Source organism: Babylonia areolata, chromosome 2 (genome assembly GCF_041734735.1).
Source record: "Babylonia areolata isolate BAREFJ2019XMU chromosome 2, ASM4173473v1, whole genome shotgun sequence".
NCBI classification, from domain to species: domain Eukaryota; kingdom Metazoa; phylum Mollusca; class Gastropoda; order Neogastropoda; family Buccinidae; genus Babylonia; species Babylonia areolata.
The window spans coordinates 64,147,163-64,170,459 of record NC_134877.1 but is presented as its reverse complement, the minus strand read 5'-3'; the positions used below and the strand labels follow the sequence as shown (position 1 = coordinate 64,170,459).

At 40.7% G+C, this 23,297-nt stretch overlaps 1 protein-coding gene across 1 annotated transcript; it reads left to right on the top strand.

Annotated features, from left to right (window-relative positions):
- The first annotated feature begins 819 nt into the window (after positions 1-819).
- LOC143276099 (uncharacterized) lies at positions 820-22,052 on the top strand. The gene is made up of 12 exons (XM_076580496.1): positions 820-908; positions 2,551-3,527; positions 4,591-4,694; positions 5,154-5,335; positions 7,426-7,505; positions 9,175-9,298; positions 10,724-10,832; positions 11,498-11,535; positions 12,227-12,332; positions 14,868-15,086; positions 16,410-16,501; positions 17,765-22,052. The coding sequence occupies exons 2-12, from the start codon at positions 2,809-2,811 to the stop codon at positions 17,885-17,887; spliced, it is 1,896 nt and encodes a 631-aa protein (XP_076436611.1). The 5' UTR covers positions 820-908; positions 2,551-2,808; the 3' UTR covers positions 17,888-22,052.
- The last annotated feature ends 1,245 nt before the right edge of the window (positions 22,053-23,297 follow it).

Genomic DNA, 23,297 nt, shown 5'->3' with positions numbered 1-23,297 from the left:
GCGGCTGTCATTTAACCGGTGTACTGTTAATTTACCCCCCTATGTGTTTTAAAAGAAGTTACAATTATTGAGAGCTAAGGGCATCTGAATACCACAGAAAATGTACAGAATAACCCCATGAAATCTTGCGGGGGAAAAGGACAGGAGCAACAAAGCCTAGAAGTGGTTACATTCCGATGAAATGATTGTCACACACCCAAGTGCAATAAAGAGAACATGGAAACAATCATCATGAGAATGCGATTCGGTGGAAATGGAACGGGCACGTTACTAATGTAAAGAAAGCAACTTCACATCACCCAGACAGCCCTCGGTGGACACCAGAAGATATGCGCAAAAGAAGAATCCAAAGAAAACGTACCTGGCGCAGAACAGTTGAAGGAAAACCTTGAAGTAAACTAGGAATACATGTTCCAGAGACCGGCCTAAAACAGATGAAGGTGGTGGATCTTCGTTGCTGCCCAACATGCCAGAGGGCACAATGGTCAGTACAGTAGTAAGCACACATCCAAGGGCAATGTATGGGAGTGAGGGCTAGGAGGACTGATGGGCAGTGGGAGTGGGGCTCAAAAGACAAGAGCAGGACAAGATAAGACAGGATAAGGTAATAACATAAGACAGAATCTAATTGGCGATCTGTGCACTTGTCTATATGATAACGTTTGTACCCGATTGATTGAAAAAATAAGAAAACACTTGTGCAAACGCCTGATCTATTTTGTGAGCAAGTCAGATCTGCCCGGGGTAGATCTGGCCTGGGATACTGCTGTCGTTTTGTATTGAAAACAAACGTGGTTATCTCCCTTATCCTTGGCATGGCGGAATCATCTGGCTTGAGGAATATGGTGCTCCACTACTTTTGTTTTGTTGAAAGACTTGGTGTACGACTGCTTGGAAATGAAATAGAAGTAAGGGACTAGATTTATGCACGCTTTGTCTCCTTGACGCATTTTGAATTTACTGTCGAACACATTCACGCGTATGTCACTTCACATTACAGGTTGATAAAGCTGTCACTATGTTACTATGTGTAATTTACGTTTTCGGCCAAGTCAGAGAAAGTAGATTAACAGCTTATGATGGCATTCGTCACTTGTATTATAAAACAAATCGAAATATTTCATTTTTATAACCTGCGGTGAGAGCTGAAAGAACGAAAACCCAGATGTAAGTGGAACACATCCTGTCAGCAAGAGGAATAAACTTTGCCCAGAAAGGAAAGAGTACTAAGTTGGAAAAATTCACAAAATTGATCGTGATATTTGATGAAAACCATCAGTTCCAAAAGGGGGGGATGTGTGGGGGTGGGGGTGGGGGGGGGGGGGGGGGGGGGGTCATGGATAGAGAGGAAGACTATGCAAAGAGGTAATTAGAAATATTGTCTATATAACAGGTTTGTAACGTTGTGAGTTGTGCCTTGGTTCGCTGATGTCTGAGGCTGAAAATTGTTGCATATTCATTATATTTATATTACTACTGTGTATGTATGCATTTGCACATGCGTGTGGATGTGTGTGTGGTTCGCTGAGGAAGACCCATTTTCTTTCTTGTTTTATTTCAATCATTTGCTTTCAAAGTATCTTTTCTTGTACACAGTATTTTAATGCGTTTACTGATTTCTTTATTTTGTCTTACTTTATTTCATTTTTTGGTTAACGTTTGCATAAACTTAGGATAGGCTCTCAAGGCCATGTAAGTATAATGGGTTTTTGCAAAGGTCAAGCTTCTGCTGCCTTGAAAAAAAGAAAGAAGAAAAAAACAGATGAGACATAGCTTATATGTATCAGTCTGCACACTCTGACACATTGAAACTGAAATTTGTAAAGTTAGTATTAAGTGAAGCCATATATACTAACACAGTAACATTGTTCAAAGTAAATGGTCATTGTAGCACTTGCAGTGGTCATCATCATGAACTGACAACTTGGAACCTGGGTTCAAACAAGGCATATGATACTCATGATACTGTTGTAGGATTAATTTTAGCCTTGGGTAGCTCCTGTCCAAAGCTGCTGAGTATGCTTTTGACTCTTCTTGGAAGACTGAAACAAGTCAGTCATGTGTCTTATGACCAACAACCATACTTAGGTTGCGTTCTGTCTTACTGATCACAAAATTGCATATAAATGCAACAGTGTTAATACTGTTCTTAAAAAATGTTGGTGATTTTTCTTACAACTCGCTGAAGTTTTCCTTTGATAAAGTATTTGCTCTTATTTTTAGTGGTAATAATTCATATAAACACACTACACAGTTTAGTGTTATCCACAACCAGAAAAAAAGAAATTAGCTATTTACTGAATATTTCAAATTCACATTATGTTTCTTATTATTTCAAATTTACATTATGTTTCTTATAAGATCTTATTCAGTACCTAGTTTTCTCTACTGTATTATTATCACTTGTATTACACATCATCAGATGGAATATGTTAATCAAATGTCATTGGACAACAATAACAACATCAACAGCAACAAAAAGAAATTTTAATCACTAGCAACATTTTCTAATGTTCTGTTAATTTAAAAAAATTTTTTACTTTGTTTCAGGTTTCCTGATGGTAACCACTTGGCTGCGGTAAAACTGATTTATATATATATATATATATATTTTACAGAGACAGAAAGAGTATGGTTTTGTGTGCATGAACAAAGACCATTATCCTTGCACTTTACAGTGACATAATTCAACAAGGATCTGTGCTTAGATTAGAGTTATTTCATTATTTCATCACTCTGTTCTGTATTGAAATAAATCCACACTGAGAACAGACTCTAAAGAAAGAAAGTTTGTGTGCTGGGGCCACAATGTCCACTAACCTAATGAATGAGAGTGGTGATTCAGTGCCGCTGACATCAGTGCCTGTGGTCCTGTCTGCTGACAATCACATGACCCACATCCTGGAGCTGACAGGGAGTAATCAACTGGTGGACACCAGTTATGACAGTGAAGATCTCCCCCCTTCCTCAGCAGGCACCACACAGTCAGGGGATTCAGGGATGTTTCCTGTCCTCCTGCAGACTTCCAATGGGTGTATCAGGTTGATGCAGTCTGTGAATGATTCAAAACCTGAAGTGACTCTTCTTCAGCCTGTCCATGAAGCAAATGTTACCTCCACAGCTTCACCTTTGATACTGTCAAAAGAAGAAGCCAGCTTTAACAAGGCAGTGTTAACAGTCAGCAGTGCCCCGTCAGAGCCTGGGTTGTCCAAACCTGTCACATCACTACAGTCTTCTCTGGAACTGCAAGACGTCAGCAGTTTGACTGACTCCCTGGATGGCAAGCCTTTGGGTTTAACTGAAGTGACAGAAACAGGAAAAGTGGAGGATGGGTCCGTTATGAGCTCAGCAGTAAGCCCCAGTTCTGTGTCGCTTTTGAAAGCTGACAGTGGAACATCTGCCCTTCCCATGGGTTTGTCTGAGGCAGGAGATGCTTATGATATGGAGCCAGCTGCTACAGACAAGCCAGCAATGTCACCTACCTCCATTTTTCCTGAAGGGGCAGTTCTAGTTGAAACACCCCAAGGGTAAGTTTTGAACTAGGAGACATGAAATAGCGTGTTTATAAGCTTTATGGATGTCTTTCATAATCTTATTTTTAAATGCTGTGTGTGTAATTTTTGTCTGTAAGAGAGGGAGAGCTCCACTGTCCAGAGAAATACAGAATGCTGGCAGTTTCTGAAGGCATTGGTGTGTATGTACTTTGAGAATATTGTTTATATTGGAAATATGAATTGATTTGACGGAAACAAACCTGATTAACTGTATATATTTTAACCCTTTGAGCCCTGACCACCGCTTTACCAGTGGAAGAGAAAAATGTCATAATGCCTAGCCACTGGTTGAGCGGTGCTTAAACACTTGTCGTGTTTTGCTATTGGTTGACTTATATTGAAGAGCCAATCAGAAAAATCGTAATATTCTGACGTCAGCGAACGTAGTACCAACATGGCCGCGCCTTTTCACTGTGTTTTGTGCATGTGCTTTGGATAAAAAAGATCGATTTCAATATAAGTCAACCAATAGCAAAACACGACACAAATGTTTACACACCGCTCAACTGGTGGCTAGGCATTGTCATGTTTCTCTACCACCGGTACAGCGGTGGTCAGGGCACTCTTTTTATATCTGCTGTGACACATTAGATACCAATTATTTGCAAATTTTGGCTCAGGAGCTCAGGCAGAAGGGTTAAAATTGCTCAGGAACTCAGGGCTCAACGGGTTAAGCAGATGAAGTTCAGTGTTATGTTTGTGAACTTTATATTATATGGTTATTATTATTATTTTTTATAGGAACAGCTTTAAGACTAAGAGGAATGTGTGTGTCTGTGTCTCTGTTTTGTTTGTGCGTGTGGGAGAGAGAAAGAGAGGGAGAGGTGAATGCAAACACTTAGACTGTTTTGTGTGTGCAGAAAGGGCATTAGTGTTTTTGGAAACATTGTTTATATTGGAAACTTGAAGAAATTTAGAGGAAGCAAAGCTGATTGAATAAGATTTGGTGAAACCCTGTGTGTTGTTTTGGAGATGTACCAAACCTTGACCAGAGTTGCAAAGAAACCAAAAGTGAGGTGCAAAGATGGTGTTTCAGGTTAATGCTGTCAGTTGGAGATGAACTAAGGGCAGTGACTCTGATGGAAGGACCAGATTCCCAAGGCAACCATCTCCTGTCCATCAGCAATAATGGAATACCAGGTTTGTACTATGTATACCAGTATCCTACCAAACGGTCTACCTTTAGGAAAAAAAAAGGAAGATAAAGAGGGTCCTTTTCCTCCTTTAATTTGATCAAAGTACTTTGCGTGATAACTTGATCCTGTTGAACATTTCTATAGAGCAGGGGCTCCTTTCTGCCATTTTGTTGAAACAATCTACAACTTTTGTTAGTATATATATATATATATATATTATATTATATTATACTATATATATATATATATTATATATATATATATATATTATTTATATGTATATGTAGACTTATCAACCCAAGTTGCACTTTTGCTTCCATCTGAAATGAGTGTTAGTCACTTTTAAGTCGCTTTTAAAGTTCTGTGCTGGAAATTGAACTGTTCCATCCGGCTAAAGCAGCTCAGATTAATCGGCATTTCATTGTTTTTTTATCTCGGTCTTGATTCTGATCCTGTGTTTCAGTGGCCCTGTTGTCTCAGTGCCAGTCAGGGGGGTTGCTGGAGGACCAGGAGGGAGTGGGGGTGTATCAGGCCAGTAGGGATGGAGAGGTGGAGGGGGATGGCACCGTCGTCTCATCCTCAGACCTTTCCCTTGGCACTCAGCAGGTGCTGTCTGTGTCTGCTCCTCAGGAAGCGGAACCCAAGGTGTGTATGCTTTCAGTCACTAGGCGGCAAGATTGCACTGGCTCTCAGTGCTGCATCCTTTGGGACTAGTTGATCTTTGGGGACCATCCCAACGCCGACTGTCTTAGAGCCCATGTTGGCCCAGAGAGTGGGGATGTAACATGGGGAAGACAGTCTCCACTATTATCAAACTCTAGCCCAGAGAGTCAGGACTGAAGTTGCCTCCTCTGCTGTTCTGATGGTTATAGTCGGACACAACTGACTACCAGACATCTTGTTTATGTTTAAACTGTTGGTTTTAACCCCTTGACTGCTGTTGATAAATATGTTTGTCAATGAAGAGCTGTCATCTCACTGAGATAAGACATAAGAGGTCAGGATGTCAGTTACATTAATTTTAATTGGACAAGGTTCTCTTAGGACTGCATTGCTTTTGATCATCAAAATGAATGACACCATTGATAACGACACAAAAATTAAGTTTTTTTCAGACCCATGCCACTCTGATCTCATATCACCATGGTTCAGCAGTTAAGGGGTTAACCTCGAAGTGATGGAATTTTATATTGTGTTACTCTTTTGTCACAACAGATTTCTCTGTGTGAAAGTCAGGCTGCTCTCCCCATTGAGGGCTCCACCCATTTTTCTTTTTTTGTCTGCAAGTGTATTTGTTGTCTTATCAAAGTCGATTTTTCTGCAGAATTTTATCTGGAACAATCCTTTTGTTGCTGTGGGTTCTTTAACGTGCACTAAGTGCATGCTGCACGTAGCACCTTAGTTTATCATTTCTTCTGAATGACTGGTGTCCACGCACTACTCAAGATCTAGTGGAGTGAGAGAAAATACTGGCGAGTATAGGATTTGAACATGTGCGCTCAGTTTCTCTCACTTCCTGGTGGGAAACACTGAAAGTGGGTGGGTCAGGATTTTCATTCACAACAAATGTGTGGCACCTGAGGATGAAAATCACTCATTTTATCAGGTTACTTGCACCAGATATGTGACACTTCATATAATTAAGATTATTCTAACATGAGACAGACATGATACATGAACATAAAATTTTACTGTCTTTGGGTTAGCTGTATCCAGTGATGACAGACTTCTGGGCAGTGTAAATAAATCACTTGATTTTCTGAAACCATTATTTATGTTAGGTGTTCATAACTTTTAAGAGTGAAGCAGTCATGATTGTTAGGACTTGTGTAATAAATACATTGATTTTCAGAAACCATTATTTATGTTAGGTATTCATAACGTTTGAGAGTGAAGCAGTCATGATTGTTTGGACTTGTGTCATAAAATCACTTGATTTTTGGAAACCTTTATTTATGTTAGGTGTTCATAACTTTTAAGAGTGAAGCAGTCATGATTGTTAGGACTTGTGTAATAAATACATTGATTTTCTTAAACCATTATTTATGTTAGGTGTTCATAACTTTTAAGAGTGAAGCAGTCATGATTGTTAGGACTTGTGTAATAAATACATTGATTTTCTTAAACCATTATTTATGTTAGGTATTCATAACGTTTGAGAGTGAAGCAGTCATGATTGTTAGGACTTGTGTCAGTATGTCAATTATATGTTGTGGGAAGTGAAACTCAAATGAAAAATGCAGAAACATAATTGTTCCATGTTTGTAAAGAAAAAGGAGTGTCTGAGAAGTGTTGTTGAAACATGAACTGTTACATGTTAGTGAAGAAGAAGGGGTGTTTTAGAAATGCTGTCGAAATGTGAACTGTTACATATTTGTAAAGAAAAAGGGGTGTTTTAGAAGTGCTGTTAAAAATTATAGTATACTGTTACATGCTTGAAAAGAAGTGTTTTAGAAGTGCTGTCTTGATGTAAACCGTTACATATTTGTAAAGAAAAAGGGGTGTTTTAGAAGTGCTGTCTAAACATAAACTGTTATATTTCTGTAAAAAAAAAAAAAAAAAAAAAAGGGGGAGGGAGGGGTGGTGTTTTAGGAGTGCTGTTGAAACATAAACTATTGCTTGCTTGTAAAGATGTGTTTTAGAAGTGCTGCCTAAACATAAACTGTTTCCTATTTGTAAAGAATAAAGGGGTGTCCTATAAGTGCTGTCTGTCATGACTGTGGGGCAATGTGCAGAGAAAGAACAGAGGCTGGCCCAAAGGGAAGAAGAGGAAACCTGCACCGCTTGTCACTGGGCCTAGAGCCCCTATGACAGGGTAAGAATATGTTACACTTTGTAGGTGTTTCTGTTGGTGACTGGATCACAGGGTAAGAATATGTTACACTTTGTAGATGTTTCTGTTGGTGACTGGATCACAGGGTAAGAATATGTTACACTTTGTAGGTGTTTCTGTTGGTAACTGGATCACAGGGTAAGAATATGTTACACTTTGTAGATGTTTCTGTTGGTGACTGGATCACAGGGTAAGAATATGTTACACTTTTTAGGTGTTTCTGTTGGTGACTTGATCACAGGGTAAGAATATGTTACACTTTGTAGATGTTTCTGTTGGTGACTGGATCACAGGGTAAGAATATGTTACACTTTGTAGATGTTTCTGTTGGTGACTTGATCACAGGGTAAGAATATGTTACACTTTGTAGATGTTTCTGTTGGTGACTTGATCACAGGGTAAGAATATGTTACACTTTGTAGATGTTTCTGTTGGTGACTTGATCACAGGGTAAGGGTATGTTCACTTTGTAGATGTTTCTGTTGGTGACGTGATCACAGGGTGAGAATATGTTATACTTTGTAGATGTTTCTGTTGGTGACTTGATCACAGGGTAAGAATATGTTACACTTTGTAGATGTTTCTGTTGGTGACTGGATCACAGGGTAAGAATATGTTACACTTTGTAGATGTTTCTGTTGGTGACTGGATCACAGGGTAAGGGTATGTTCACTTTGTAGATTTATGTTTCTTTTCTTTTTTTTTCTTTTTTTTGTTGTTGTTGTTATATCTTATAGAGTTGAAGGTGCTTCAGATATTGTGACATAAATTTGGAAGTAGAAAAAAGAGGTGGGGAGGTGTGTGTGTGTGTGTGTGTGGACAGTTCATAAGATAGCCCACTATGGTTACACAATATATATAATGTCTGGAAGAATACTGAATAGAGATATTGAAGTATTGAAAACAAAGTATGATGTCAGGACTTATTGAGTGACCCGTTTAAAAGAAAAGGAGATCACGTAAAAAAAGAACAGAATAAAAATATATTTAAAAAGGCAAAGAAAGAAGAGAAAACTAGCAAAATATACATTTCATATACCATGTCAGCAATATGCTCCTTGTCTTTATAATATCAGTAGAAAATCCGCTGTCAGATTCTTGCAATTTATTGACGAACATGAGCACAATATAAAATCTGTCAACACTGTTGATACACACCTTCAGAAACCCCCCCCCCAAAAAAAAAACAACAAAAACCCCAAGAAACTTTCAAGTGAACATTCAGACCTGGGAACTGCATTATTTGCTTAGATGTCTTCTAACCTTTTCAGTTGAGTATATTCATTGTTATCTGATTATTCATCCCGAGTTGAAAGGTTGATGATTGTGATAATTTTATGGGTTTTTTTTCTGGTAGTAAGAGATTTGTTGCAGGCAAAAAGCAAAAATCTGAGGTGGTGCTACACTGTAGCCATGTGCTCTCCCTGACCTGAATTTCACACAGAGAAATATGTTGTTGCAAAGAGCATTATAATACTATACAATGCAATGCAGTACAATGCAATGCAATACAATACAGTCCAGTACAATCCAACACAACACTACACTACACTACACTACACAGCACTGCACTGCATTACACAACACTGTACTACACAGCACTGCACTACACTACACTACACTACACTACACAGTGTGATGATGCTGGCAGGTACGTGCTGTTTGCCATCAACCGGCGCCAGGAGATCAAGCAGAGCCACCCGGACCTTCCCTTTTCTGAGGTGACCAAAGTGCTGGGGCAGGAGTGGAGCAGTATGCCCATGGACAAAAAGCAGGTGCTGTCACCCCCACTCTGTTACACTGCTCTGTTCGTTATTCAGCATAAAGGTGAGAGTGAAAAATCAAAGTTAAAGGTTCAGGGTCTCATAGGTGAGAGTGAAAGATCAAAGTTAAAGGTTCAGGGCCTCATAGGTGAGAGTGAAAGATCAAAGTTGAAGGTTCAAGGTCTCATTGGTGAGAGTGAAAGATCAAAGTTAAAGGTTCAAGGTCTCATAGGTGAGAGTGAAAGATCAAAGTTAAAGGTTCAAGGTCTCATAGGTGAGAGTGAAAGATCAAAGTTAAAGGTTCAAGGTCTCATTTGCTTTTTATGGCCATTGGGGCAGTGAATTCATATCCAATGTGTCAAGCGCTTGGCTGAGGAAGGCGGGGCCCAGTCCTCTCCTTTCACTTTTATAACCAGACTGAAGTCGGGTACCCACTCACAACTGGATGGAGTGAGGGAACAGCAGAGTAAAGTACTGGTACAAATAGGTCAATACCATGCTGAAATGTGGCCTTGAACCCTGACCACTGGTTATCAGAAGTCCATCTTCTATCTTACTCTGCCACGGGGCCTTGTTATTCAAATACACTTTGGAAATACTTGCAGGCCTTCACACATTATAATGCATGCTGACATGCTGTGGCTTTTGTGTTGCATCACATCATAATTATGCAAACAGAATATGTATTTTTTTCAGTAGGGGGATAGGATAGATTTATGCATCCATATTGATCCTTATATGCTACACTGCTTTGGTCCCAAAGCACAAAAGTAGAGAAAGAAATTGGAACGTGTGAAACATCTAAAACCACTTATGTGCACACAAATACACACACTTTTACTCTTCTTCTTTTTATTTGTGGGCTGTGACTCCCACATTCACTTGAAAACACGATTTGGCTTTTATGTGTATTACCGTTTTTACCCCAACCATGTTTGCGGTCATCTCAGTTTTTTGGGGGGATCCCTTATACTCACACACTGGTGTTCACACATACCACATAATCCAAACATAGGGAATGTAATGCTTGGCTCTGAATGACTGTGACAGGCCAAGCTACCAGTATGTTTAGTTTTGGATCCTTGGAAGTTTGAGATATTTAGAGCAGCAAGCTGTCCTTGTTCTAGTGAAGGGGAGTGAAACACTCCTTATTCTTGGTAGTCAAATGCTTGCAAATTGTTAGAAATGCAGTCTCTTGAGCTCAGCAGGAGATCGTGAAAGAAGAAGATGAATATTCTAAGCGAGCAGGAGTTGAGATTGCTGGTTGTGCTTTGTTTGTAAGAGAATACAACAAAAGAAACAGTACTAATCTTATTATCATTGATGCAGCTGCCATTAGTTGGTTCAGTACAAATGTTATTATCTTTGTTGTTTTGCAATGATTCAAACAAGTCTGTTTTATTTTGTCTTATACAATGTTTTCTTTACTGTTTACAGAAGTTTCTGGATGAAGCTGAGAATGATAAGCAGCGCTACATTGATGAGTTGAAGCAGCTCCAGAAGTCTGAAATCTATCAAACCCTTGTGAAAAAGAGACGAACAAATGGTAAGGCAATAAAGAAACACTGCACTTGCTTTTATGGAAACAAGTGTACAACAACAGCAGAGTTGTCTGAAAGCTACTGTCAGTTTTGCTTGGAGTAATGTCATCTTGATAAGCTGAAGAGAAAAAAAAAAACAACCCATAAAACTGAATGTTACAAGTATTATGGTTCTTCTGAAATTTCATCTTTGGTGGAATTTGTTTGTGTATTTTTACATACATAATACAAAGCTAAACTGAATAATAATTTCTTTACTGTACTGCTGATTAAAGAAGCTGGCAGATGTCCAGGTTCTGATGTTCAGTTTTCACCAATTTTCATTTGTTCTTTCGTTTGTTTTTAAACGCATAAAGCTGTTTAATGATTGGTTGTGTGGTCAAGGGTCTTGTTAAAATTCCAAGACTTTCCAAGATCATGAAAGGCAAAACATATTTTTCCAAGACTCTTCCAACCCTGGAAATTGTTCTGTCATTTTTCCATGTCTTTTCCAGACTTCCATGATTCTAAACAACAACAACAATAATAACAACAACAAAAATCACCTTGGTAACATCAGGGGCAAACCTTAGTTTGTATTTTCTTCACAGGAAACTTAAAAAATGGAAATTAACACTATTCTGGTGTATCCAGGTTCATATAAAGTTAATGATATTGTGATATGTTTCAGTTGATGATGCAAAAGATGACACTGACAATGACATAGAGGTGAGTCGCTGAATAAGTATGCTGGCCAGCAGTGTGCATGTGAGTGGTCATTTTTATGTTACTGGATTCTCAAAGTTTATGGTATTCTCTGTTGATGTTTGCCCATGCATGTTAAATTGTATGTGCACATGTGTGTGTGTGTGTGTGTGTGTGTGTGTGTGTGTGTGTGTGTGTGTGCTTGCATTTACAAATGTATGCTTTCTTATTGTTTTTTTTTCTATATGTGTGCTTGTGTGTGTGCATGTTGTGTGCATGTGTATGTGTGCGTGCATGTGTGTGTTTGTTGTGCATGCATGTTGTGTGTTTGTGTATTTGTGTGCATGTGTGTGGGCGTGTGCATGTGTGTGTGTGTGCAAATGTGTGTGTGTTGTGTGTGCGCATGTTGTGTGTGTGTGTTGTATGTGTGCATGATGTGTATTTGTGTGTGTGTGTGTGTGTTGTGTGCGTGTATGTGTGTGTGTGTGTGTGTGTGTGCATGAATGCATGTATGTGTGTGTATAACACTCTGTGTGTGTGTGTGTGTGTATGTGTGTGTGTGTGTGTGCATGCATGCATGTATATATGTGTTTGACACTGTGTGTGTGTGATACTGTGTGTGTGTGTGAGTGTGTTTATGCACACTTGTGTGTGTGTGTGTGTGTGTGTGTGTGCATGCATGTATGTGTGTGTATATGACTGTGTGTGTGTGCAGGATGACGGGGATGAGCTGCACTGCCGGGTGTGCAAGCTTTACTTCAGCTCTCTGCACAATAAGAAGGAGCACCTGCTGGGCAAACAGCACCTGCAGGCCATCACAGGTCACATGATCATGATAATAATGATTATAATGATAATGATGGTAATAAAGATAAAAATGATAATAATAGTGATGATAGTGATAAGAAGAAGAAGAAGAATGGAAAGAAGATGAATATTGATTATAACGGTGATAATGGATAATTATATAGCACACTATCCTGAAAATTGCTCTAGGTGCTTTGCATATCACTTGGTATTTGTACATAACACATTATGTCAGTGTTTCATATGCACACCAGTGTGGTGAACTACACACACATAAAACAAATCAGATTTGTTGTACATATCACATGCATCAACATTGCTTCTACACACCAGTGTCGCAAACTATACACACACACAAACACACAGTGCACACATACATACACACATCCATTCAAATATATATGAACACACATGCCTCCCTCCCCAAACATGCACACACGCATACACACACACACTCACACAAGCATAGGTCAGTTGACACACCTCTCTCTCTCTCTCTCTATATATATATATATTTTTTTTTTTTTTTTCTAGATTTTGTTCCATTCTTGTCCTTACATGTCCTAAATTGGATACAAGAAAAATTAAACAAAACTTAAAAAGTTACGTACGAACAGACCTCCCCATTCATGCACAATGAATTGTCTGTGTGTTTAGTGAAGATGGACAATATTGCAGTTTCATTTTCAAGGAGGTGTCAGTGTGTATGTGGACAGATCTATATACAGCACACATCTGCTGTGAAAAAAACAACAACCAAAAACGAATGTTGACAGGGTTTGAAACTGTGTGTGGAGACCCCAGTAGATTTCTAGTCTGTTGCCTTAACCACTTGGTGGCGATGACTGTTTTGTTGTTTTATTTCGCTACCAGTTGATGTTTATATGTCTGCGTTTTTGTTTTGTTTTGTTTCTTGCTGCCCCATCATCTGCACCATTTCAGTGGCATTACTCCACGCCGCTTATTTAGATTCCCCCATACACGGCCACACCCGGGTTTGTCCGTCGCAGTTCCAGCGTCGGCAGTCCACAGGGAACCATCGATGTTAGGTCGCCATGAGGCCAGACACCAGAGGAGACCCTGCACTGCTGCCGAGTCACTTTGGTGGTGTTCAGTGGTGCCTGTTCTGTTTTAACGTACTTAGGACATCACCTACTAAGCCCCCTACTAACGACAGTAATGGCTTAGTCGCGGAGCCAGACTGAGTGAGCGTCCCTCCCAGAGTGGAGACCGCCACCACGTCCCTCAGACAACAGCCCCCCATGAATCCGCTGACACTAACGACATTGACAGGACTCACCCCAAGCATGGAAGTGGAGGGGTATTGAAACCGAGGTCACTATGAGAGCAAGGCATGAAAGGCCACAGACTTTGAGACTACTTTGTTTATATTGATGACGATGAAGGAGGAGAAGGATGACGATGGTGATGACGATGTTGCTATGGAGGTCCATTTTGGTTTGGGACTGCGTGACAAGGCTGTACTCTAATCTTCCTGTCATAATGATATCCCGGCGTTAACCAGGCCCGAGAGATACAGACACTTGCAGTGTTGGACAGGTAATTAGAGCAACACACCCAAAGACGCATCCTTGAAGTGGATGACACTCGACTGTGTGGTCCCAGTCTCCCCATTTAAGCCCACACCACACTCACCTCTGGGTAGGAGCCGGCCACGGGCCGAAAAACCCACCTCCGCTGGGATTCGAACCCACGTCCTCCCAGCTGTCAGTCCACGGCGACTGGTATATGCGTTTTTCTCATTCTAGTGTATGGTGCATCTTGTGGCATGTGTCTCTTTCATTCACACACTTTTTAGTTTTGAGATTTTTTTATTTTCTTGCTGCTGCTCTGCCTTTCACCTGCTTTCAGCAGCATCATCCCCAACATGGCTCCTCCTTAATCCCACACTCATTCACACAGCCACCCCACCACCCCCACCCACCCACCAGGCTTGTCTGTCGTAGTTCCAGTGCTGGCAGTGAACTACCCAAATGTTTTTCTTTTCGTTTTTTTTTTGGCTGCCCTATCATCTGCGCTGTTTCAATGGCATAATTCCCATGCTGCTTATTCCAAGTCCCCCATTCATGGTCAAACCCGGGTTCGTCTGTCTCAGTCCCAGCACCGCCAGTCCACAGGAAATCATCAATATTAGTCGTCAGGAGGCCATATACCAGAGGAGACCCTGCCATATACCAGAGGAGACTCTGCACTGCTGCTGAGTCACTTAGGTGGTGTTCGGTTGTGCCTGTTCTGATTTAACTTACTTAGGAAACCACTTACTAAACCCTCTATTGACTACAATGACGGCTTTGTCATGGAGCCAGACTGAGTGAGCGTCTTTCCCAGAGTGGAGACTGCCACCACATCTCCCCAATGACATTCCCGATGAATCTGCCGACACTGAAGACCTTGACAAGACTCACCCAAGCACGCAACGCTAACCAGTTCACCACGGCGGCTGGTGAACTGCCTGAACTAGGTTGTCATGAGGCCTCGCTGGGGAGGAGACCCTGTAGTACCGAGTCACTTTATCGCTGTGTGTGCAGACCAGCTGAAGAAGGGCATGAAGAAACAGCAGAAGGAGCAGGAGGCGGAGGTTCGGGATCCCCTGGTGGGCATGGAGGTGTCGGACCTTGGGGGGGACAACTCTGCCCTCTTCCTCAATGACTCCAATGATGGGTCTCCCAGTAGCCACCAGTGCAGCTGTTGGACCAATCCAGTGAACGTCAGTGGCGCCATCTCTGACTTTGTGCATCGAGTGTTTGGTGAGTGCCACTGTGTGTCATGTGTTTGAGTGCAACTGTGCATTGAATGTTTGGTGAATGCCGCGACAGGTTTTGAGAGAGAGCCATTAACAGGTTTTCACACAGAAAATACACACAAGGGATGTTTCATATTTCTAACAGACATATTTGAAACAACACATAACATGTTTCAAATTTCAAACAGGTATATTTCAGACAGCACACAAGTGATGTTTCAAAATTCTAACACAGACATATTTCAAACTACACATAACAGATGTTCAGATTTCTAACAGACATATTTCAAACCACACACAAGAGATAACACTTAAACAAGATGTCTGCAATTACCTGCATGTGTAACAGGACGTTAAACGAATGTCCTCCTCTTCAAGATATTTCAAATTTCTTGGATATATTTCAAACTTCATTCAAGATATTTCTGATTTCCAACACAGACATATAGTTCAAGCTACACACAAGTGGCATTCCTTTTTAAAAAAAATTTTTTAACACATATATATTATTTCGATCTGCTAAAACGAAACATATAAGAATGGTATAACAACGCCAGCAGAAAAGCAAACACATGTGACTTTATGCTTCTGTTTCGCAAATCTTTTTGTTCTGTTTAACCAAATAAATCCAAACACACACATTCCCATTCACCACTGTTGACATATGCACAGACATGCAGTAATTTAGAACATCAGAGAATGTCCTGATTTTGGAATTATGTATCTTTTTGTTTGTAGTAGTTTTGAAAGGATGGTGGTGCTGGTATGAAATATGTACCTGTGCATTTTGTACAGTTTGTACTGACATGGCCTGTCTTGTTACTCTGTTTTTTGAGGACACAGTGGAAAGAAGCTGTGACCTAGTTGTAATGGGCCTCACCAGGAGGCGGGTGTCCACAGGTTCAAGTCTCATATTCTGAACAGGATTTTTTTTCTCACCCCTCCATCAGATCTTGAAATGAATTCTTCTTTCGAAATCTGTCATGAAGGTCCATGTATCTGCATGCAAGACATGTATGAGAGTCAGAATGTGCACTCATAGAGTCATACATTTGTTGTTTTCTTTTGTTTTTGTTTTAGATGAAAATGTGTCGTTTTGTAAGCATTCAGCCATGAAACTTTCTGGGTTTTTTTTTTTTTTTTAATGATGATTTTAAGCCAATAGTGTGGACTGTTTTCTTCCTGGTTGAAGTTGCTAGTAAAGCTGTCTTTTATTCCTTTATTTATTCATTTATTTATTTATCTTTTTATTTATTTACAAATCAGTTTATGCCAGCTTGTGTTGTTCACACTTATGATTTTCTCCAAGCCAATGTATGATTTGCAGAGAGAGATCAGGAAATCTTCAAACTCCGGCGGCTTTTGCGGAAGCATTCTGAAGACAAGTTTACAATTTATACACAGTTACAGGAATTGAAGGTAAGAGGACATAAATCTCCGTTAATCATGTGTAGTTGTTTTTATCATTGACATGAGCTTTTTCTCTGTTTTTGTAGCTACCATCTTTAACATAGTCATATGAGAATTCATTTACAGCTTAATCATTTGTGAAGGCTTTGACTCTCAAACTAGGAGGCAAGATAGTTTGGGTTGTTAGTGGTGCAGCCTTGGGGGTTAGTTTTGGGACCATCCCAATGCTGACCGTCCTAAAGCCCTCTTGGCCAAGAGAATGGGGATGTAACTTGGGCAAAACACTTTCCATTAAGTTATATCCCAGATGGGACAGCAGTTGTCCCCTCTGCCATTTTGATGGTCATAGTCAGACACAACTGATGATCATACTTGAACAATTATTATAGTAACTGTGTTCGTAACTGGGTTTTTCCTGTTTTGTGTGGAGAGAGTCGTCTGAAACATTTATATTCATTTGGACTTGTATGGGAATCAGAGGTGTTGTGTTAGAAGTGGTATTTATGTTCATACAGAAACTTGCAGCACTTTGTGAAAGAACTCCTGTCAGAAGGAAATGAGACCTTTGCTTTGATTAATTTTCATTTCATCCTTGACAGATATATTTTTCATTTACCCTCAGCTGAAAGTTGCAAAAAAGACCCTAAAACCCTCAGGATTGTAACTCCAGACTGTGCCTCTCAAGAACAGAATTGTATCAGTTATTAGTGTGTTTACTGACCAAGTTTTACACTCATTCATTCATCCATTTATAAATGTCTTTATTCAGTGTGTGCAGTAACATATCTATTACTTGTTGGGATGTTAACCAAGAATCTGTGGTGACCGTTCTTTCTACTTTGCTGCTCCTCATATCTGGAACAACCTTCCTCATCATATCGGCGCATCTGATTCTGTCTCTGCTTTTCGCTCATCAGTAAAATCTCATCTTTTTAAAACCTATCTATAAGCACTCTCAGCCTCCTTGTTCTCCAACACCACCCATGTCAGCTCAGTTTGGAAGTATGAAGAGTGGGAAATGGAGAGGAAAGAGAGGTCAGGAATGATTTATGTAATTTGTATTATTTTTCTTTCATGTAAAGTGCCTTGAGCTCTTAGAGAGAAAGGGCGCTATATGAATGTACATTATTATTATTACTTCTTTTTTTTTTTTATTATCTGTTGTCCGATCACATACAAGACTTGCTTGCCTTGAATCTTTATTATCACATAAGATACTACAGACAGGGAGAGAGATATGGAACTTGCATTTTTTTTTTGCTTCTTTTTCAGGATTATGAAGGTAAACTGCAACAAGAGCTGAGAAACTTGTCGGCACATACATCAGTTCTGACTGACCGCATCAACACTCTGAAAATGGTGCCTGCGCTGTTTGGTGTTGAGGAGTTGTCGTAGCACATTGTGTACTCTTCTTACTTTCATAACTTTGTGAAATAAAATGGATATTTATTTTCAAACATTTACACATAAATCAAGGGCTTTCCACATATAATGTCAACCACCAAAATGAAATTGCTGACTTTTGAACTGTATTGTTTTATTGTGCTTTGTTTCATTTAGCATTCTGCTAAAGTTGGCGCAAGGTATACATTTTGAGGTTTTTAGATTTTTTTTGTAATTTCTTTCGGTTTAATTTTTCCATATAATCTTCGCCATACATAGCCTAACATGTTGTGTGCTGTACAACATTGGTGACAATTTACCCATACTTCTTAAGAAGAGCCCTTGCATTCTGTATGCCAGGAGTGATTGTTCACGCACATGGGCTTGTGTTGTGAACCTCACATAGCATACATTGTGAGGTGAAAATCACCCATGACTTTCAATTAAAGAAACGTTGACAGTGTGTGTGGTGTGTGACACTTCACCCATGTTCACTGTTGGCCTTCCCCTTGGGTCTACTGTGTGGGTCATACAGTGTCTGGCTGAATTGGTGCTGATGACAACTTGGAAAGACATGGAGCCTGGCCAGTCAGTCACTTAAATTTCCCAGTTCTGCAGTGTATGAATAAGTGAGTGAGTGAGTGTGTGTGGGGATGGAGGTGGGGGGGAGATGTCGGAGTGTGTGTGTGTGTATGTGTTCACGCATGCTTCTATTCAACTCATATTTAAATGCATACATGTGCAACAGATAAAAAAAATCATGGAGTCAGAAGTCATACAAAAACAGCATTTGCACCATAAGACAAAGTGATGAGTTCTTGATTCTCCCAGTGTGACTTTGGAAAAGCATCAGCAAGCGTTCCATTCAAGTGACATATATCTCTCCAGATATAAATTATGTGTCCCTCCCCTCTTCCCGCCTCTCCCTGTTCTATCCAAAGGCCGGTACCACTTTGTGCAAGTTTGTATGTTCAGGCATCTGTAGTGCGTTTGCACCAACTCTCAACAAGTGTATAACTTGATGGGTTCTAGTATGTGTGTGTATGTGAATGTGCACTTGTGTACATTCAAGTGTGTTTGTGTGTGTCAGTGTGTGTACATGCAAATGCATGTGTAAGTTTGCATTTTGTATGATCTTTATTACATTTTCATTTTGTAGATATGTTCTGACGCCTGATAAAAATCCATGGTAGTGATTTGGTTTGACTGATGATACTTGTATTATTCCACATAAAACCTGACCACTCCTGCTGTTCACATACTTTTGATCTCCCTTGAATCTTTTTGAATATACAGGCATAAGGCTCAAAGATACTCTTTTCTATGCATTTATTTATGATTTTATTTATGTTTTGTAGTATATTGCTGTGTTCTATTTACTTTATAGATTTACTTTATAGTTAACTATCCTTCATTGGAAGCCTTTAGGAAGCCACTGATTGTCATCTGTGGTGAATGAAGAGAATGTTTACCACTGAATTACAGGTGATGTGTCTGTGTGTAACGTATCATTAGTGGATAGTCACTGTCCCTGGTAAGGTTTAGTCAGGAGTCAAAGGTCCACTCAAAGTGCAACAGATAGTTCAGTCCACAACACAGATTCAGTGGACATTGTCAGTGAAGGGTTTAACAACCCTCCCCCAAATACCTGTACCCCATTTTAAATTTTTTTTTATACAAAACATTGCCAAGTCCTTTTCATAATGATGGAAGAATTGTTCACCTGTACCAGTTTTAACAAACCAAGGTATCATGCACCCATCACATTGTGAACGCCAAGAAGACTGGTTTTTCTCCACTGTCTAGTTATAATTATCCACAGTACAAAGACTGTCTTAAAACCCATGCTCTCTTCCTTCTCCCCTGGGGGTTCCAGGTCAAGGCCCGGCATGTAGTGCTGGATGGCCATTCCCACAAGGTATGGCCAGTTGATCTCTACTTTTGTCTCAGGATCTGTTTCTCCGCTGGTTCCTATGTTCAGGCATAGACGGCCGTTCATACATTGGACAATTCAAGCTGCAGCAGCAAGTCATGGCATCAGTCTTCAAAGCCACCTCCCTATTCAAGAACAATTGCAGAGCCAGCATTGATGAAAAGAGGCAGTGACGTAAAAACTGTGAAGCCCCAACACCATCCCAGACCTTCCCCTGCAGTTGCTGTGGCAAAACATGTCTATCCTGTATAGGCCTTACCAGACACTAGCAAACCTGCACCAGGTGAGAAAGGCCTTCATAAATCTTTGTTGGCGAAGCCACACCATCATCATCCTGCTCATCCATGCAATAAGACAGAGAGGAGAGAGAAAGTTATCATCCATGCAGACTGAAGTCCGTGTTGCTGGCAGGCAGTCCAAGTCTGCTGACACATTCAGGTGATGGAGGTTTAGGCTTATCCACTTGTACATCCCATCCTGTCAGCTCCGTTCTTTTTCAGACACTCATCTGCTTCACATTCCTTCTGTCAGAACAAAGTCCTTTCATCAGCGTTCTTTTTCTTTTCATGACCCAGCTGTCTGGAAACAAATCCCTGTGCAGATCAGGCACTCTTTTTCTTCCATTTCATTCAAGTCTTCCTGAAAACACACTAATGTAGAACAATCTGGCACCACTCCATTGTTCTCGTTGTGTACTTCTTTGTGTGTGTGGGTGGGGGGGATGTGGGGGCGGGGTGCACTCTTCCCTGTTTTTGTCAAGCGCCTAGAGCCCTATTCAGAGAATACGCACTATATAGATTAACATCATCATTATTATTACTGTGCTGTGTTCCTGGGGTTGTCAGTAATATTATCAGCTCTTCTTGCAAGCTAGGCAGGCAGACCAGGACACGTATCAGTTTCAGTCACTTCATGTGGTTGAAAATTCACTCATGATGTACAGTGTGCAAAGTTTTTCTTTCAAAGTATGGGTCAATTTTCCCTTCATATTGTACCCTGTGCAAGGAAATTGTATTTTAAATTATTTTAAAATGTTCTGTTCCACAAAAACACATATTTTATATGGAAACAAAAAAAGTTCACAAAGATACGAAGTTTTGTGATTTAAACAGACTTTGACTTTGGAATTGTAACAGAAAATGGACAATTTTCTCCCATGGGGTTACAGGAAAGGTTACACAATTACTGAGTGAAGGGTGTAGTAGATTCTAGATGCATCAGATATTGTGTGGTTTGTTGTGGAATATTTCCACCTCAGAAGCGTTTGATGTGTTTTGTTCCATCGATGTAAACACAGCTTTTTTGTGTGCAGAAAGAGGGATTTCCTACATTGCCAAATCCCAACACTCTGCCCCATCATTTTGTTTATGCCCCCACCCTCAAATGTTAGCTGGTCTGATTGAGATTGGTTTTGTTCAGAAAAATGACCCATGATCAGGTTCTGACTGGTGAAAGTTCTTTGAGGTTAATGGATAACTGCAGGTACACACCAGACTGGATTATTTCAGATGCTGTTTTCCTGTTTTGAGAGGCAGTCATTTTTTTCTGTCTTATCTCATGAGCCTAATCCACTGCACAAGAAAAGAGTACAGGTGTGGTTTAGGTGTGGCAGCGTTACTCTCTCATTGGTTCAGAAGCGAGTTGTGGGGAGCTTTTAGGAGGAAGGCTTGACTGATTTATTCTTTGTCCTGAACTTGGGGAACTTTTTTTTTCTTTTTTTAAACTGGCAAAAAGAATGGTCGATGTCAGAGGCATGTCCCAGGTTCGTGTCCATGAAAATGACTGTACTTGTGCCTAATTTTCTTTTCCTGGTTTTTTCTTTCTTTCTTTTCAGGTTTCAATATGATCATTAATTTTAATTGTTTTTTTAAAATATTTTTTTCAGTCCTGATACAGTGATAGGGCCCTTTAAGCTCAGCTGGGCAACAAGCAATGAAGACATATGAATACATTAACCAGTTGATTGCCAATAAGATGTCAGCTGATGTCCTACAAAAAGTGTTGTCATAGTGCCTATAAGACGTCCACTGATGTCCTGCATATGTTCCAATTTTTCATTCATTGCCCTTTTCCTGTTTACCAAGGGGGTGCAGGAATTGGTGTTCATTGTCCGGTCGGAATCCATTCGTCTCTGTGTGTACCTGGACAACAGGCTCATTCTGGCCCAGTCGCAGGCCCTGTGCCAGAGGCATACAAACCAGGACAAATGGAATCTGTCCTGCACTTCGCAGGGGGGAGGGTGGGGGAAGGGGAGGGGGGGGGAAGGCGCACTCAACGGACCTTTCCCTTGCCACCAAGGCTCTCCTCCATTGGTGGCACAGCAAGGGCATTGCACTCTCAGCTAGGCACACAGTAGGCAAAGCCAACTTTGTGACACAATGACATGCACTCAGCAGGTCCAAAAGTGTCATCCACACAGAGTGGACCATGGACAAAGACACCTTTTAGGGGGTGTGGAAGTGGTGGTTTCAGCCAATGGTGGACATCATTGCCACAAAGTTCAACAAGACTCGTGGAAGCATCGGCAGTGGATGCTCCGTCTCTAGACTGGAGCAACCTGATTGCCTACGCATTTCCTCCTCTTCCAATTCTGTCCAAGCTGATTTGGAAAGCCAGATTGGAATGCCCGCAGCTGATTCTCATCGCACCGAAATGGCTGAGGCAGCCTCGTTCGGGGATCCCTCATTCCAACCGCCAGGTGCTCCACGTGGCTGTTGTTTATTCGGAACTTCTGCACCAACATTTAAATCTTTGACCAGTCGGTCAGCCTCTGTGTCAGAGGTGCTTACTGAGGGGGGTGCCTGTTCTGACCTCTCCTTAGTCTCCAAAACAAGGAGGGTGGGGACTGAGTCTGTATATGACTTTTGCTGGAAGAAATGATTGCAGTGGTGTTCGGCTCAGTACATTCCCCCTACAAACCCTATGAGCATGCGGCTGGCCAACTTTCTGGCTCACTGCTCCTCGGTTCTAAACCTGTCTGCTAGTTCTGTGCGAGGATACAGGTCTGCCATCTGTACTACTATCAGACAGCTTGGTGGTCCTTCCTTTGAAGCAGATTTCCTTCTCAGAGAGGCACCTCTCTTAAGGAATCTAGGAACCCCAGCAGAGTGCCCCTGTGGGACTTGTTCCTGGTGCTTGATTTCATTCGAAAGCAGCCCTTCGAGCTTTTGGGTACAATTCCTTTTGACTTACTCACCTTCAAGACAACTTTCCGTCTGTTGCTGGCAACAGGACGTCTTAGAAGCTAGATACATGGTCTTAGTGGAATGCCACAAGATCTGGCCTTCCACAGAGATGGCTCCATCACACTCTGTTTCCTTCCAGAGTTTTTGGCTTAGAACCAAGACCCGGAGGTCCCTTCCCCCTCTCTGAGGGTCAGACCTTTGTCTGATATTCTTGCCCAAGATGATGAGGATAGGCATCTCTGCCATGTTCGATGTCTCAAATACTATTGGGATAGGTCTTCTTAGAGACATCTTCTCATCTCAT